The following is an 18,720-nucleotide window of genomic DNA, read 5'->3' as shown; positions in this document are numbered from 1 at the left end:
GATTACTACTACACTAAGAAGTACAACTAGCTAGAATGCCATCTTCACTAAGTGAACCTCTTCAACAAGCGTCAACAAGCTTCATGATCGGCCTATGTGGAATTGATTCCCATGCGTAAGGCCGTATAGCTCCCATCACCAAGATATCATATGAGTAGTTTTCAACGAGCAAGGACCAAGCAACGGTTATCTCCACTTTACAATCACCAACCTCACAACTTTCTTCACTTATGTTGCTGAATTTGATTGGAAAGACGACACTTCCACTGATTTCTCCGGCCTGCACGAGAATTTCTAGCCTTCCTCTTGATTTCACAGATACAACTTGCCTCAACAGATCCAGATAACCCTCTTCACCCACAGGCATATCTCCAGCTTGTGAATCAAGCAGCAAAATACACCCAGCTGGCAGGGGTGGAGGCAGAAAATTTGGCCATTGGGTTCACTCCAGGGCTACATTCCGTCTAACTTTATTTTGGTTTGCCAAAGTATGTACCAACTCTCAAAAAAAATTCTTATTTTTTGACTCTTCTAACTCGTCATGGCCTTGGAAAGTTAGGCCTCAATGCAACAAGTATCTCAGCGAATCAATGAAAGCATTAAGTCAAATTCGATTTTGCTTTTTTGTATGATCAGTTTGCTTATCAAGAGCAACCTGAATTGACTGAACTTGATTCATCAACGCAACACATCTTTCTACTATTACATTATGAAAGCTAATAACACTACCCTTACCCTCATGAGTATATAGTCTGCTTTTCTTGTTCCAACCGTTCTAGCTGTTAATTGCAAATGCACCAGTTCCAGCTTGTCCCTCGTCGTAATTTTTGAAAAGGTAGCAGAAGAAGGCCTAATTCACTTTATCATTATACTCAAGTCAAGGACCATACTCATCAACAATCTGGATTAAATCTCCATTGAGTATCTCCAATCTCCCCCTGTGGATAATCAAAATTAGACGATGGCCTATAAGGTCCCCTCGTTAAATATTTGCGCCTTCCCTCATCTTGCTTCTTTGGATTTCTCGTGTACTCCAAAATTCTCATCCGATCATCCGGATCATAAGGCAACTCATCTAAGTTAATTTCTGTATGAATATTAGGCTTTGGGAGACTTAACTGCAGTGACATTCGACGCACTTTGCCTAGGTCTAATGGGTGACCTCGATGTGCCTGTATCATAATCTTGATCTAGTGACCAAGTTTCCTTTGAAAAATACCGCTCCATAGACTAGATCAATTAAAGTGCATGGATTTCTTTAGAAGACTAGGGCAAAACAATCACCGTTGTATTAGGCTATTAGAGAGAGAGAAGATGCGGTAATGTAATCTAATTACCTCAACTTTTAGGATTTAATTGTTGCCGACGTCGATCTGCGGCCGCCTGCTTGCCGCGGTCATGAGGCGGCGGCCGAGTCACCAAGCAACACGAAGAGGCGAGATGGGAGTCGAAGAAACGAAAAGACGAACAATGAAAAAGAAACATACGATAGATGAGGCGTGCCGCGTGTGGCTTCATGTTTGCGTGACTCACGGACTCCTGGTTTTTTTTGAACATCAGTACAGACGCAAGCGCTCATACATACGCGCATACACTTACTCCTATGAACGCACACACGCACACCCTACCCCTATGAGCACCTTCGAGAGACTGAGCCGGCATGTCATCTTGAAATTTACAAAGTCACCGTAGGCGCCTCGTCGTCGACGGGAACGTCTCCTCCCACTGAAAGCGCACCGCCGGAAATCCTGAAATAAATCCAGAAATAATGCAAGCACCAGGATTTGAACCCTGATGGGCTGGGGATACCACTGTCCCTCTAACCATTCAACCACAGGTTGGTTTGCCGGACTCCTGGTTTAGGCATGTGAATGGATTAGTGGGCTGTTGCATTAGGGCCCTTTGTTCTACGTGAGGTATTTGTTGGGGTCAGACAAGATATTTTAGTGGATTCACGTCACGTAAATACGTATATATACGAACGTACCAAGCAAAATCACTTGATGCCATTGCAAACAATCTTGATGCCATTGCCACAAGGCAATGAGCCCCGTACAACACGGACAGCAAGGATAATGGCTTGGTGTGAATGTTCAAGCTGCTCACAGGCACAACATAACTCTATTTCACAAAGGCCCCCAAGGACAAGGGTCGAAATAATATCACCACTATCAAGATCTTTTTTTTTAAAAAAAAGGGCAACCTGGTGCATGTAGCTCCCCTTGCGCAGGGTCCAGGGAAGGGTCCGACCACTTTGGGTCTATAGTACGCAGCCTTTCCCTACATTTCTATAAGAGGCTGTTTCCAGGACTTGAACCCATGATCTCATGGTCACAAGGCAGCAGCTTTACCACTGCGCCAAGGCTCCCCTTCACTATCAAGATCTTTTTCATCATAAAAAATGCTTTACTGATCAGTGTTCTATCTTTAGAATCCACCATGCCCTTAAGTTTTAGGTGGACTTTAGGGTTATATTGAGGCTTTAGTGGGGCTGTTGTGGGAGGGGAAACCCACCATTTGTTTGTCGACTATCGTGATTAAATCCGACGATAAAAATGAATTGACCAGATGTCGATAGTGTTGTTGCACGTCCTCTCGCGCATCTTCTCCCTTAGAGAATCCTTTGCATTGACACTCAGTCTTTCTAAGACAACTCTTTGCACTTTGAGAGTCCAAATTGGCTCCTCTCATGCTTTAAGCAATAGAGCCCTTAATGATGAGGCACTTACGAATTGAATCCTCCCACTTAACCTTATCAACATCATAGTCCTTTTCAGGATATCATAATTTTTGTCACTAGGCACTACTATCCTCCCATTTTACCTTCTCAACAACATTGTCCTTTTTCAGGGTATCATAATTTTCACCGCCTTCTTTAGGTGTTTTCGGAGGATTATTAAGAAGAGCATAATTAATATTCAGCAAAGCCAACGCGATCTCAAGCTTCTCCTTATTTTAATTGCTACCATTTAAGTGCATGCCATTGAGCATTCCAACATGATGAGATTAAGAGACATTAAATGTTACTCCCTCCGTTTCTAAATAATATAAGCCTTTTTATTGATATAATCAAATACAAACTTTGGCCAAAGATGGATAAGAACAAAAAAATTATGGGCATGCATTTATGAACCATCTTTGGCCAAAAAAATAAATAGAAGCCACTTTATTAAATACTCATATATAAATTTCTTTATCAACCCGGTCCACATGAGCTTGGGTCAGAAATTGACAAGATTAATAAAATCATGTGGTCAAGATGCCCGTCATTCAACATGAACATAAGCCGCACTCAATTTAGAGGATTTGTAAATTTAATTTTGCAGCGGCGACATTATGGCATGATAATGATAATCATGAACATAAGCCGCACTCAATTTAGAGGATTTGTAAATTTAATTTTGCAGCGGCGACATTATGGCATGATAATGATAATCATCATCATAACAAAAATGCCATCAAAGAAATAACTAAGCATAACAAAAAGTGTTAAAACAATTAAGCATGGCACATAGTTGCATGAGGAAGAATAGAAACGCTAGAGAATCATCTAACATTAATAAGCATGCAAGAATCCCTAAAATTTATACACATTAGCACTAAAGTGCCATCTCAGTTGTCGCTGTTTTTTCTTTTTTGAGAAACCATTGTTTTTTTTTTTTTGGTTTTTGAGGGGGAACCGCTGATTTAGTGTTTTTGAGACAATGGAACCGCTGATTTAGTATAAAGTTGCCAGAAATTGCATTACGGTCCATTACTATAATTTATTTATTTTTGTTATTATTGGACTGAAAATTCCTCCCGAGATGGGCCAGACAAACCGCCTGGGCCTGGGCTAGGAATACGAGGCGCCAGTGGCCCGTCCGCTGGCTACCGCGAGCCGTCGGATGGCGATCGGACGGTCCACAGCGTGCGCAGCTGGAACAAAATCAGCGCAGAGCGGCTGCCCCCAGCGAGCCCTCGATTTCCCCCCTCCCTTCTCTTCTTCACACCCGTGACGGCGACGAGCGAGCGAGAGAGCGGCGACAGCGAGCGCCTGCCGCAGTGGAGGAAGACAACGGCGCCGGCGAGTGTCTTTCGCCGGAGTCGCGTGCGGATTTTTCTAGCGCGCAGCTCCGGCGAGCGGTGCTCGTCGGTGACCTCTGCGACGCGGCCGAGCGCGTGCAGGCGTCCCCGCAACGACGACTGAGGCGCGTCACCAGATCCGTTACGGTGGTGGGTCCCCAACGCCTACAAGCAAGCGAAGGGCCACGGGAACAGCCCGTGCAGCGGGCGGCGTTGCTCCGGCGCCGCCGTGGCCAGCGACGACGGCGAGGTCCGTAAGGTTAACGTCGCTACCTTAATTGTAGGGGGATAGGGTTCTTAGGGAATTTTGTGGATTTTCGCACGAATTTTAAGGACAGGTTTCGGATCAGCGGATGATTAGGAATAGCACACATTGATCCATTCGCCTTGGAAAATTTGACCCCTAGGGTTTCAGAATAAATGTATACCAGAGATGGTACTGAACTGTATATGTGAAGATATTAGATGAATCATGAATTATTGTCAGATTACATATACTGTACCAGAGTACAGAAGGGCAGCATTACAGTCTTACTTTGTTGTTGCCGGACTTAGCGAGAGCGATCAGAGATGAGGTCGAGCGAGAGAGAGAGAGACGGAGGTAGACGAACGAGAGAGAGAGAGTCAGTTTTGTGCTGCCACCAACTGCGCAGCGTTTTCTGCTCTTACCTTTTCTTCTTATCTCTGTTACAAAATTGGAAACGACTAACTACCCCGGCTAGCTCGCTGTGATCCGGATTGGCCGCGCCATCCCGCAACCTTCAGATGCACAAGCGCGCTACGCTGACCGGGTTAACTATAATAGAAAGAACGGAGTGAGATCGTGCGTACTGCACGTCCCCATCTACTACGTGCATGCTGCATGGAAGTGTCACATCTGCATGCATGCAATGTTTATTTTAAGCAGAAAACTACATTAGCCTATGACGTGAGCTTAGCATGGCTAACATTTCTCCCCCCTAAGCTCAGCGTCCTTTGCTAATTACCTTCACTCCCAGCCTCTGACGCAGCTCGACGAACTTCACCCGACCCAGCGCTTTTGTCAAGGCATCAGCAACCTGATTATCAGTGCCAACGTGATCAATCTGCACCTCCTTTGTTTCAACACAATCTCGGATGAAATGAAACTTGATATCAATATGTTTGCTTCGGTCGTGGTGAACGGGGTTCTTGGCCAGTGCGATTGCAGACTTGTTGTCAATAAGAAGCTTGAATGAGCTTGCTTCTTCTTCTCCTCTCATCTCTGCAAGAAGACGGCTCAACCAAAGACCTTGGCAAGTGGCTGCGGCTGCTGCAACATACTCCGCCTCACATGAGCTGATGGCTACAATCTTTTGCTTTTGAGAGGTCCATGACACTGGGTTCTCACCAAGGAAGAAGATCTGACCCGAGGTGCTCTTGCGATCTCCAACATCTTCGGCGTGATCGCTGTCACTGTAACCAATCAGTTCAGCTTTGCCGGAGCCACGCCGGTAGCAGTAGCCATAGTTCAGAGTGCCGCGCACATACCGAAGGATTTGCTTCACGGCTGTCCAGTGAGTCACAGTGGGCTTCTCCATAAACCTGCTCACTATCCCAACCGCATGTGTGATGTCTGGCCTGGTGTGAACCAAGTATCTCAGGCTCCCAATCACGGTACGGTACAGCGAGGCATCAACCAATTTTGCTTCATCATCTTTCTTCAGCTTGAGCCGGCATTCCATGGGAGTTTGGCATGCATTACATCCATCCATTCCAGCCACCTCGAGCACTTTTTCTGCATAATTCCTCTGACACAAAGTAATGGAGTCTCTGGTTTGTGTTACCTCAATGCCCAAGTAGTAACTTAGAAGGCCAAGATCACTCATTTTGAAGAGCTCTTGCATCTGTCCCTTGAACTCGATGATGGATGCTTGGTCAGTGCCCGTGATGATGAGGTCGTCGACGTACACGCCCACTAGCAGGAACGAGTGAGCATTGCCACGGCGGTACACAGCGTGCTCCAGTGGACTGCGCGTGAACCCCAACATGCTCATGCTCTCGTCTAGCTTCGCGTACCAGGCCCTCGGAGCTTGCCGTAGCCCGTAGAGTGCCTTCCGAAGCCGCAGGACCTGCTGCTCCTTGCCGGCGGTGATGTACCCCGGCGGCTGCGCCACGTACACTTCCTCGGCGAGGTCACCATTGAGAAAAGCGGATTTTACATCCATGTGGTGCACCTCCAAGCCGGAGTGCGCGGCGAGCGCAAGAAGCAGCCGCACAGTCTCCATGCGTGCCACCGGCGCGAAAACTTCCTCGAAGTCCACGCCTTCTCGCTGCACATAGCCTTTCGCCACCAAGCGGGCCTTGTACTTGATGATCTTGCCATCCGGGTCACGCTTGACGCGATATACCCACTTGAGACCGATCGCCGTGTGTCCACCTGGGAGCTGAGCAAGCTCCCATGTCTTGTTGTCGATGATGGACTGCATCTCGACGTCCATGGTGCCCTTCCATGCCTTGCTTGCGAGCGCCTCGTCCACGCCACACGGCTCCTCGGCACTGAACAGGCAGCGCACGAGCAGGCACCGCTCGAACTGCTCACGCACCGCCTGATTCTCGGTCTCCTCCAGCACGCTCGTGAAGCTCCGGTAGCGAACTGGCTGCCCCGTTGGCACATCATGCCTGGAGTCATATGATGGAGGCGTGTCCCCGCTAGCCCTCGGCGAGTCCATGGGTGTCACCGGCTTGTACTGCGATGACTCGGGCGCGTCCACCACAGGTATGGCAACTGCAGGAGATCGCGGCGTCCCCAAGGCTGGTGTAGAGGGTGTCGCCGCGGTCCGAGGGGTGGCCAGCGGGGTGGTCGACCCACTGTCGATCTCCTGGACACCATCATCCATGGTGTAAACCACGGTAAATGTCACCGGCGCTGCGGTGTCCGCGCTCGTGCCCGGGGTGCTCCAAGTCCATGGCCCGCTCTCTTCAAATAAAATGTCACGAGTTACCTGAAGTTTTTTCGCCACTGGGTCGTAGACGCGATAACATTTGGCACCCTCCTCATAGCCAATAAACACCATGGGAGTTGAGCGATCAGTGAGCTTGGTCACCCCTGGTCCGAGCTTCTTCACATGTACTGTGCAGCCGAAGGTACGCAGGTGTTGCACGTTCGGCTTCCTGCCGTGCCATGCTTCATACGGCGTGACACCATCGAGGCTGCGGGTCGGTGATCTGTTGAGAATGTATACAGCCGTCCTCACTGCTTCGCCCCAGAACACAGCGGGCATGCCCATGCTCTTCAGTAAACACCGCGCCATCTCGACAACAGTCTGATTACGCCGCTCAACGACACCATTTTGTTGCGGCGAATATGGTGCAGTCGTGTAGTGCTTGACCCCGAGCTTGTCGCAGTACTCCACGAACTCACCAGAATTAAACTCGCCGCCCCGGTCAGACCGGAACGCACGCAACCTGCATCTTCCTTCAGTTTCAGCAGCAGCCTGAATCCTCTTGAAGCAGCTGAATGCCTCGTCCTTTGTCTTCAGTACGGCCAACCACATGTATCGACTGAAGTCATCAACTACAAGCAAAAAATACTTGTTGCCTCCAAGAGTGGGTGGACTGATCGGACCACACAAGTCAGTGTGGACAAGCTCCAAGCCTTGTTCGGCCCTGTACGCTGCTGCCTGCGGGAATGGTGCACGGTGCTGCTTGTCGAGGGTGCATCCGTTGCAGTACTCGTCGACGCGGTCGATCAGCGGCATCCCACGTACCATGCTTTTGGAGGACATGCCACGCAGTGCCCTGAAGTGTAGATGACCCATCCTAGCATGCCAACGCCAGGTCTCGTCGTCGTTCTTCGTCAGCAGGCACGCCGGTGTGTCAATGGTGAGCACGGCAGTGTACAAACGACTGATCGAACGCCGGATGTGAGCCATCATGCGCCCGACGGTGTCATGAATTGTCATCAGTCCCTCATGAATCTGAATTCTGCACCCCTCTTCATCCAGCTGGCCAACTAAAATTATATTGCTGCTAAGACTTGGGATAAAGTAAACCTCTGACAGTGCGCGTTGGTTGCCGCTCTGTCCTCTGAAGATCACTGAACCTCTTCCTCGGATTGCAACGCGTGATCCATCTCCGAACTTTACAGTCCCTTGCACAGATTCATCAAGAGTACTGAACATGCCCCTGTCACCAGTCATGTGGCTTGTAGCTCCCGTATCAAAGTACCACAGCCCCGGCGGTGAGATCTCTGGATGCACTTTCTCTTCATTGAGATGAACTTGCTGGGGCGCCACGATGCTGGTGGTGAAACAAGTGGTGACCGCGGCCATCATAAGTCCCTCATGGTGCTCGTCGCCTTCGCGGACTAGATGTGCTTGCCCCTGCTTTGCACGTTCTTCTTCCGCCTTAATCCTGGTGTAGCACTCTTTCTTTCAATGACCCGGCTTGTTGCAATAATGGCATTTGCCCTTTTTCTTGCCGCCTGAGCCGCCAGATCCTCCCGCACCGCCGCTGCCCGGTGCAGGTCTGCCACCGCCGCCACCGTGAGGTTTTGGCTTGCCCGGCGACTTGTTCTTGCCGCCGCCTCCTCCGCCGGACGATGAACCGCCGGCGCCGCTGCCCAGCTTCTCCCGGGCCAGCCACTCCTCATGAGTGAGCAGAAGGCGCCCGGTGGATTGCGTGCCGTCGTCGAGGTCGTAGTGGTCCTCACATGCAGAGAAACGCCCGACGAGCTCCTTGATGGACATGGTTTTCAGATCGATCAAGGATTCGATCGCCATGGCCATCGGGCGGTCGCACCACTCGGAGAAACTTCTGGACTGCCTTGTGCTCGGTGACAGGGTCGCCATACAGCTCCAGGTCGGCGACGAGGCCAGAAAGTCGCAGCCCGAAATCCTCGACGGACTCCCCGTCTTTGAAACGGAGATCCTCGAACTCCCGCCGGCGCACCTGCGCCTTGGCTTCACGAGCGCGCTCGCTGCCCATCCGCATCGTCTTGATGGTCTCCCACGCCTTCTTCGCCGTGTCCTTCACAGCCAGCACACGCAGCATCTCCGGCGGAACGCCGGTGAGGATGATCTGAAGCGCGCGCCGGTCGTCGTTCTCCTCGGCGCCGTCCTCGATCACCGCGGTCCAGACGCGGGCGACTTGCAGCTTAACCTGCATCACAAGCGCCCACTCCTGGTAATTGGTACGGGTGAGCATCATGGACGTCCCCGACTCCTCGCGCACGACGCGCTCCACCACGCGGAGTTCGCCGCTGCCGCTGCCGCTGCCGCTGCCGCTGCCGGTGAGACGCGCGATCGGCGCCTTGGACGTCGGCGTCTTCGGCGGCGACTTGGTCCCGGTCTTGCTCATCTTCTCCTCCTCGCTATCCGACATGGTACGCCGCGGATCGGACACCGCCGGCCACCGGAGAGTGGATCGAACACCACGGCTCTGATGCCAATTGTTGTTGCCGGACTTAGCGAGAGTGATCAGAGATGAGGTCGAGCGAGAGAGAGAGACGGAGGTAGACGAACGAGAGAGAGAGAGAGTCAGTTTTGTGCTGCCACCAACTGCGCAGCGTTTTCTGCTCTTACCTTTTCTTCTTATCTCTGTTACAAAATTGGAAACGACTAACTACCCCGGCCAGCTCGCTGTGATCCGGATTGGCCGCGCCATCCCGCAACCTCCAGATGCACAAGCGCGCTACGCTGACCGGGTTAACTATAACAGAAAGAACGGAGCGAGATCGTGCGTACTGCACGTCCCCATCTACTACGTGCATGCTGCATGGAAGTGTCACATCTGCAGGCATGCAATGTTTATTTTAAGCAGAAAACTACATTAGCTTATGACGTGAGCTTAGCATGGCTAACATACTTTAATAGATCTACAACTTCTGCTCCTTCCAATTCAATACAAATCACACTGAGTAATAACATTAATAGATCTACTTTAATAGTTTTACTTGATGTACCACAATAATTTTCTCTGCTTACTTCATCATAATAACATTTTTTATTTTGATATTTGTTCTTATTAAATTACTTAAAATTGACGCCCCTGCTCATGCCTCCAGTCAGATCTGACTCAAAGTAGATGCGATGTCGAAGCGGGACAGACACAGGGGAGGTGGAGGAGCTCCACTTACCCCGGAGGAGCAGGAGGACCAGGATATCGAGGATGCGGTGCAGAAGCGCCTGAAGACTGAATTCAGCAAGCTCAAGGGGGCGGAGAATAGGTGCAAGCGCGCTTTCACAGAGGCGGGTATGAGAGGTACCCTTGTCGCAGAGGAGCAGAAAACTATTGTTGTGAGTTATTTTCTACTTATTTCCTCGTAAATTGCTGTGGGCTACCTGTTTCTAGTTTCAAGCCCCGGCTTGCTAAACCTCTATTTTGAACAGAGTCAAAGTCTTCGAAAGTTTGAGCTTAAAGTTGATTGTTCTGCGCAAGAATTTAAGGCGTACATTGAGAAAAGGAGAACACACATTAGAAAGGTGAACATGCCTTGTGTTTCTATAAGTGGTCTACATTTGAATGCTGCCTTTTCTGTCCATGAACATGGGTTCTGTGTATGATTGTGCAGGTTACATTCAGTATGACCGAAATGATGGAAACACCAGACCCAAATTCTCCAGCAGTATCAGTGTTGCAATTGCTTTGCTGTGATTGGAGTGGGTATTTCACCCTCTTTAGAGAAACCCCCGACTACTCACAGGATCCTAAGAAGAGGTATGAGAAAGGTGGTTTCCTGACATTTGCTGGAATGACAAAGAAGATGCAGTTCCCAGATATTTTTGGACCCATCACCGAGTTGCAGCAATATAAAGAATCATACACAGATGTGTAAGTCAACAGTACTTATTTATTGCAAGCTTTATTTTTTTATTTACTGCAACAAGTACTAGCTGAAATAAAAAAGCATGGGGGAACACTCAATAGGATGTTCTCTTTTGTGTGTTTGAAGAAAAATGTTACTTAATAGAATACACGCCATGGTAGTGCTCATGACATTGTTCAACTCTGTGATGCTCAATGCACTCAATCGCATTGCCATTTGTTGTGGTGAACATTTCTGTATTAACGTCATTTGCTCCACAAAGTAATTACATTGTTGGATGTCCAGTACGCTATAAAATGCTCAGTCAGGGGTAGTTAATTGTGGATAGAAAATTGTGTTAGTCTTGATCCAGTACAGTGTTCAGTCTGGCCCCTCATCTTATTTTAAACTTGGCAATACAAGCTTTAAATTTATTTTAAAGCTGTCACCAATATCTGTAGCGGACTTAATAAGAAACCATCGTGCGTTGTTAACTGATTGGATTCATTTTGTTTCTTGTACTTGATGAGTCCTCATGTCTAATTCCATGCTGAATATTTAGTTGAGTATCTATATCAGCTCACTGAAGATACTGATTGCTCCTGCTCAAATAATGAATTTATCAATAAGAATCTCTTAGCCCTTCACCGAACATACATGGCAGTTGAGGCCGGCATGGAATGCAGGTTACAGTTTCTGTGCTTTAGGGTCGCTCATAAGTTCTGTAACCACATGATGATGGATGAATCACAAATGAGCATGTGCTTTGGCACATGGGTTGCGGGAAGGGAAAACCTACGGGACCATTTTATGCGCAACACCAGGTCCATTTTATGAGTGTAGGACCTAGGCCCCAAGGTACATACTACTATGCAGTTTATTGGGCTGGTGGTTGCTATTTGAACCCTGGCAAGCTTGGATCAATAAATTACCTGTTTGTGTGAAAAAGTATCATAGCTGCTGCTCTGTTTTCATGAATTCTTACTAATCGTAATCATATTCTTATCTCTAACTAGCAAAAGTTCATTGAGTTCTGATGTTGTCTTTTGTTTCACACAGGACAAAGGTTGAAATATTCAAGGGCTTTCTTAAGAGAATGACCTACGAAGTCAGAAAGCTCAATGTTCTCAATTGCCGAAGCTATAAAAGTTACCTTGTTCCTTTGCTGAACCTGTTGATGTTCATCCTTGGGGAGTGCCCGCGCTTCCCTGAAAGTGAGGACTTTGTGGTTGAGAACTGTGAGTTGCCTCGTTCTCATCTGAAAATGGTGACCCCAAGGCTGAGTGAATTGATCCGTGAATGGTCGAAATTATCAAAACTGGCGTTCATGTTTTTTATTGCTATTATCGAGTTCGACATGGAGTTTAGGGAGAGTCGTGTTAGTTTTGACGAAGCTAGAAAGGAGATGCACAGTCAAATTGATATGAGGGGGGGTGATCTAGTGCTGAATTTTTGCGGATCAGATGGAAACTTCAACTTGAGAACCTTGTTGGGAGGTTATCTTCGTCTGCTAAAATGTGAAAAGGAGGACATTATTAGGATCATCATGCGGACTAAGCATCAAGTCACTAACATTATCCATGAGCACAAACCAAAACTTGAAGAGCAAGACCTGACAAAGATGACAGCAGCCAAGAGGAGTATAGCAGAGCGCAGGAAAGCTGAAAACAATGCTGAGTATGCTCGCTGGGAGAGAATCAGGGATGAGGATGGGCAGAAGGTTCTAGATGTCCTATTGAATGATTTGCCCATCGTGTAGTTGCTGTAAAATGCTTTATATGTTACCTAGCAATTGCCATGAATGTTGTTGCCTGTCACTGAAGCTGGAGAGGATGAGGAAGAGGCTGGGTCCGAGAAGTGTGATGACCAGTGATGTGAAGATGACAGAAGTTGTTTTCTGGAGGTCAAAATGTCCAGTTGATGTTGTCTTGTGGCAATGTGTTTTGGCCCTAGTCTTGATTGATGGGCGCTGAAGTTGTATATGAATGGCAGTTGCTGCCTGTGTAGTTGTTGTCTTGTCGTTTTGGTATTATTATTTGGAACTCGGTTACTTGCTAATTGTGTAGTTGCCTTTCCGTTTTGATATGATTTGGAACTCGGTTACTGGCTTACTGCTTTTTGTTTTGGACCTTGTTCTGTTAACGAGTACTATAATGGAACCGGGCTCCCAGTTTGGAGCCGTATATGGAGAAACAAAATACTACTGTATTATGTTTGTCTTTCCTTCCGTCATTATCCTCTGCAATATCTTTCCTTTCGGTTACATGGGCACTGGAATTCTGGAACCGCAAGCAGGCCATCTACCACCTCAGGCCTCATTTGGTTTCAGGCCCAAGACACCTGCGCATTTGGAAGCCCACGAGTAAACCCGGGCATGGGCAGCCCGGCCGACCCGGCCTGAGCTTGGCCGAAAAACCTGGGTCGGGCCGGGTCGGGCTTGGGCCTTGTTTTGCAGCTCGGAAGATAGTTCGGGCCGGGCTCAGGCTTGAAAATAGGGTGTATTTCGGGCTTCGGGCCGGGTGCAGGCTTGGGAAATGAAGGTCGGGCTTTTACAAGCTCGGCCCGAAACCCGGCCCGGCCTGATGTTTGCCTGGGTTTACCCACGAGACAGGGGCAGCTCAGCCCTTTCCGTGAAATCACTAATTGAGGAGTATTCGTTGCAAAGATCACTCTAATCCTCCTGGTTGCGACAAGTGGCGCACATGCAGCGTCAGTTATCGCAACCTGTGAGTTTTTCCTTTGTTCGTAGATCCGTTTATTCAAAACGTTTTATCTCTCAAACTGTGCGTCCAAATCTCGAACCGCTTTCGTCGTTGGATTCCTCACGTCGAGATCTTCAAAACTAGATCCCATGTTGATAGGTTTTGACGAACTTTTTTCACGAAGAAATCGGACAAAAAAATCGGATGAAAAAACCGAACCGGGAGCACAAGTTTTTTCTCTTTCCAAAAAGGCACGCCCGTGCCTCTCGCGGAAGCAAAACCCTGAGTGTCGCGGAAGGAAAAAAAGAGAACGCGTTTTTTTCGTTTCCGAGGAGGCACGGCCGTGACCCTCGTGAAAGCACAACCGTGCCACTTTACGGAAGCAAAACCGTGACTCTTGCGAAAGAAAAAAACAAAAAACATATTTTTTCCTTTCCGAGAGGCACGGCCGTGACTCTCGCGAAAGCACAACCGTGCCTCCAGCGAAAGCAAAACCATGACTCTCATGAAAGAAAAAAAAACAGAAAATATGTTTTTTTTCGTTTTCGAGAGGCACGGCCGTGACTCTCGCGAAAGCACACCCGTGCCTCTCGCGGAAGCAAAACCGTGACTCTCGCGAAAGAAAAAAAAGAAAAAAGTGTTTTTTTTTCGTTTTCGAGAGGCACGGCCGTAACTCTCGCGAAAGCAAAACCATGCCTCTCGCGAAAGCAAAACCATGACTCTAGTGAAAGGGGAAAAAAGAAAACGCGTTTTTTCACGCAAAAAAATTTTCAAATATTTTTTTGGTTGAAAAGCTAAGGAAGAGCGGTGGAAAACGAAAACGTCGAGAAAGCACGGAAAAACCGTTTAAAAAACTGAAAACATGTGCGGAAAAATAAAAAAACAAGATCCGGGAGAAGCGCCCAGAACACGACACGTGGTGAATGGCTGAGAGCGTGTCAAGTGGCGCTGATCGTTGCGAGGCTCTCGAATGAGCGCTCGTTAACTAGTTGCTCTCCCTTTCCGCGGCGGCGAGATCGAGCGCTCCACCTCCCTCCACCTCCACGCTCAGTCCCTCTAGCGGGGGTGATGGCGACGGAGGTCATCACCTTCTGGATCTCTCTCCCCTGCCTTTAAGTTCCTCACCTCCGACGAAGACGCGGCCGGGAGGTCATCCTCCTCTTTCACCAAGGTATGCCCTCCTCCTCCTCTTCTACCCGAGTGGTTTTCTTCTCCATGATGATGCCTTCACTGCCACACGAGGACACGAGACCCAAAAACCTCCTCTTTGGTCTACTTCTTTTGTTTGCAGCGCCCCCGAGCCCCTAGCGTGATTGGTTTGTTCTCATGGCCCCAACAAATTATTATGGAAGAAAAATTCTTGTTCCTTGCCACTAGACTTTCTGCCATCGTAATGACAATTGGGAGCAGCAAGATTAGATAATTATATTTAGACATACTAGTACATAGATTGACATAACTTGGAAGAATTAGTGATGGGTAATCGCTGCTAACTTGCGTTCTGGCGGATTGCCAAAGTGGAAGTGGTAATTACTATGTCGTTCAGGACATGAAAATTTTAGCGTTGAATGCCAGCTTTGTGTAGGTCTAGTTCAGTGAGCTTCCTATTGGTTTGTTTTTCTCTCCCTGCATAGCTAGCTAGCTTACTGTTAACATGTCATCTGCTGGATATTATATTTTTCCATGGCAAGATTAAAAATATAGAACTATCTATGATTACCTGGCACATATGTAGTTTATGTAGTTTCTTGTGCACTCTGTACTACCAGCATTTGATAGGTTGTACTTGGTGTGAAATTCATTGATGTTGATTTACACACACAAGTTTCATATGCATTGGTTAATAGTAGTTCTTCCCTAGTGCAGAGAGAACTAAAATGTAATGTAAGTCATGGTACTGCGTTTATTCTGTTCCTGAGAAGTATTTTATTGTGTGTCAAATGCAGGTGCTCTGACATTAGAAGTTTGCCTTATCCAAAAACGCCGTGTTCAGTTGTTGGGTGCCTTTTGGTTCGTCGATCATGGAGAAGATTTCACCCGGAGCAAGAAAGGTATGTGAGCCATTCCCTTGACACGAAACTGCTGTAGACATCGTATTCATCAAATCTGATTCAATGCCGCCAAGCAAGTAGCAACCTGAAATAAATTGCTTGATGCATATAGCAACTTGCCTACTGCTGATCATTATGTCTCATTGTTCATTGATAGTTGCTCATATAGTGCTCTTCTTTGTTAAAATTGATTATCAGTTGCAGCGCTCTGACATTAGCAAGTGTTTTGCTTGATTTTAGTCTATGAGAAAATGTTGCTCTTAATTTTGTAGAATACCACTATGTTTGTATTTACTCTATTCCTAGGCTCCTACCTACTGGTATTGTTATTGCTTAGCAATATGTTCTGTAATATGTGGTAGCTAGTGCATATTCATGCGCTTCTTGAATGTATTGTGTGTTCTAAAATTGTTTAGCAAAAATACTATATGCATCTTTTGTGCCATAAACTGATAAGTATTCATTCGTGTGTCGAATGCAGGTGCTCTAACATTAGAAGTGTTTTGCTTTACCCGAAGACGTTGTGTCCAATTGCTTGGTGCCTTTCGATTCGTCGGTCATTGAGAATATTTCACTCAGAGGAAGAAAGGTGTATGACGCAATCATCCCTTAGACACCGTCATTGAGGAAGCTTAATTTCTGCAAAACTACTACTCTTAACTATGTGTTTGTTCTGTTACTGTTATGCAGACTGTTCTTAATTCTGTTTATACACAATGAAATCTATTCAGAATACTCTTTATAACAAAACTACTACTCTTAACTATGTGTTTGTTCCGTTACTGTCATGCAGACTGTTCTTAATTCTGTTTATACACAATGCAATCTATGCAGAATGCTCTTTCTAATAAAACTACTACTCTTAACTATATTTCTCTGCCTAGTATTGACAGTGGTCTTATTTCAGTATATAAGATTTTTTTTTTGAAAAACTACTACAGAACTTGGTTCCACAACCATGTGTCCACGGTGATGGGTTGGATGAGACTTATCATGTAATTGAGTTAGTTTTGTTACGGTTTGATCCCTAGTATCCACTATGTTCTGAGATTGATGTTGCTATGACTTTGCTATGTTTAATGCTTGTCACTAGGGCCCGAGTGCCATGATTTCAGATTTGAACCTATTATGTTTTCATGAATATATGTGAGTTCTTGATCCTATCTTGCAAGTTATAGTCACCTACTACGTGTTATGATCCGGCAACCCCGGAGTGATAATAGTCGGGACACTTCCCGGTGATGACCGTAGTTTGAGGAGTTCATGTATTCATTAAATGCTAATGCTTTGGTCCGGTTCTCTATTAAAAGGAGGACTTAATATTCCATAGTTTCCATTAGGACCCCGCTGCCACAGGAGGGTAGGACAAAAGATGTCATGCAAGTTCTTTTTCATAAACGCGTATGACTATATTCAGAATACATGCCTACATTATATTGATGAATTGGAGCTAGTTCTGTGTCACCCTAGGTTATAACTGTTGCATGATGAATGTCATCCGACATAATTATTCATCACTGATCCATTGCCTACGAACTTTTCACATATTGATCTTTGCTTAGTTATTTTTCCGTTGCCACCGTTACAATTGCTACGAAACTGCTACTGTTACTTTTGCTGCCGTTACCGTTACTTTCATACTACTTTGCTGCAGATATTAAGTCTTTCAGGTGTGGTTGAATTGACAACTCAGCTGCTAATACTTGAGAATATTCTTTGGCTCCCCTTGTGTCGAATCAATAAATTTGGGTTGAATACTCTATCCTCGAAAACTGTTGCGACCCCCTATACTTATGGGTTATCGTCACTGCATGATTCCATTGGAATGGTTAGTTTTGTTAGAAACAAGGTGCCATCTTCTATACAATTTTTTCAGCTTGTTCTTTTTTTTGGTGGTCATCAGCTACAGTCCTAGTTGGTTTTCGCCTGGGCATCTAAACAAAGTGCCATGTATTGGTTTGTGAACTGGTTCTTAGGCTGCCTTCCCTCTTTTTTTTAGATAATAAGACTTCACTTTTCATAAATCTATGTTTGTTTTATCCTTAGTTTTCCAATTATACAATTCTCTTCCCAGTAATTATTACTGAAATTTATGCCACAGTAATCGCAAATAGTAGTTTGTTTTGTGTTTTTATTCTTTTTATCAACAATTCATGTTGCTCATTACTAGAAATCCAAGCTCTAGTCATACACTTGTCAATTGGATACATGATTCTAACTTTCTTACTTTTTTCATAGTTCAGGCAACATCAAGCTGTGTTACCTGATGTCGAAGCCGAGTGGGGAGAAGATCGCCTTGCTTTATCACCTTGCAGCTCATCTTATTTAAAAGTGTCTTTGCCTCGGACATCACAACTCCTTGGACATCACAACTTGATAATTTAGAACTGTTTGTAGTGACCAAACTTGAACAATGATGTATCAATGCCGGCTGTAATTATTGCTTTCGTGTTGGCACACGAAAACAATTTTGGTCCACAATTGATCGCCGTGAAATGTGAACCGATCAATATTAAACCTTTTTGAAATGATGGATTTCAGTTCTAATATTTTTCAAACTTCTACTTTAGATGGATTCTGAATTCTCTTGTGTTTGTATTTTATAGAATTCTTTCAGAATTATTTATGGAATATTTACCTATGACCTGTGTCTATTTCATGTAAATTCTTTGTTATATTTGCATTAGCATGTGTGGGGGTTCTCCTTCCCTGCCGTTACCATTTGGGCAACAGGGACAGTGGGGTTATCTTCCCCATGGTGAGAGGGATCGGGGATGCACAAGGAAAATCCACGCTGGGGGATTGGTGGCCAGGGCTGTATTCACCTGGGAACGATAATCCCCCATGGAAGTGTGGAGAAAATCACACCCGTGCTTATTTTTACCCTGGAATTTCTCTCCCGAGCAACCAAACATAGCCTAATAGGAAAAGTGGTCATTGCCCACAACGGGGTAAGAATGACTTCCCATCTGGCTCGACGAGCATGCACAAAGTGTACCGCAATTTCACCGCCAAAAACAATAAGCAGCTCCACCAATAAGCTAGAAATAAGATCTACGTATATCTCCACCAATAAGCTAGAAATGACAAAGTTGGCTTACCAAGCACAACAACATAAATATGCATAACAGGAAGA

At 46.4% G+C, this 18,720-nt stretch overlaps 1 protein-coding gene across 1 annotated transcript; it reads left to right on the top strand.

Annotated features, from left to right (window-relative positions):
- The first annotated feature begins 10,115 nt into the window (after positions 1-10,115).
- Positions 10,116-12,815, top strand: LOC119358243. The gene is made up of 4 exons (XM_037624890.1): positions 10,116-10,287; positions 10,378-10,508; positions 10,598-10,857; positions 11,891-12,815. The coding sequence occupies exons 1-4, from the start codon at positions 10,116-10,118 to the stop codon at positions 12,588-12,590; spliced, it is 1,263 nt and encodes a 420-aa protein (XP_037480787.1). The 3' UTR covers positions 12,591-12,815.
- Positions 12,816-18,720: the final 5,905 nt, after the last annotated feature.

This window comes from Triticum dicoccoides, chromosome 2A, assembly GCF_002162155.2.
Source record: "Triticum dicoccoides isolate Atlit2015 ecotype Zavitan chromosome 2A, WEW_v2.0, whole genome shotgun sequence".
In the NCBI taxonomy this organism is placed as follows: Eukaryota; Viridiplantae; Streptophyta; class Magnoliopsida; order Poales; family Poaceae; genus Triticum; species Triticum dicoccoides.
Note: the sequence above shows the minus strand (reverse complement) of the source record. Positions and strands in the feature narration are given on the sequence as shown.

Coding starts and splice junctions, on each gene's coding strand:
- LOC119358243 (XM_037624890.1), top strand. CDS start 10,116: ATGTCGAAGCGGGACAGACACAGGGGAGGTGGAGGAGCTCCACTTACC. Junction 10,288..10,377: donor CACAGAGGCGGGTATGAGAG/GTACCCTTGTCG, acceptor ACCTGTTTCTAG/TTTCAAGCCCCGGCTTGCTA. Junction 10,858..11,890: donor AAAGAATCATACACAGATGT/GTAAGTCAACAG, acceptor TGTTTCACACAG/GACAAAGGTTGAAATATTCA.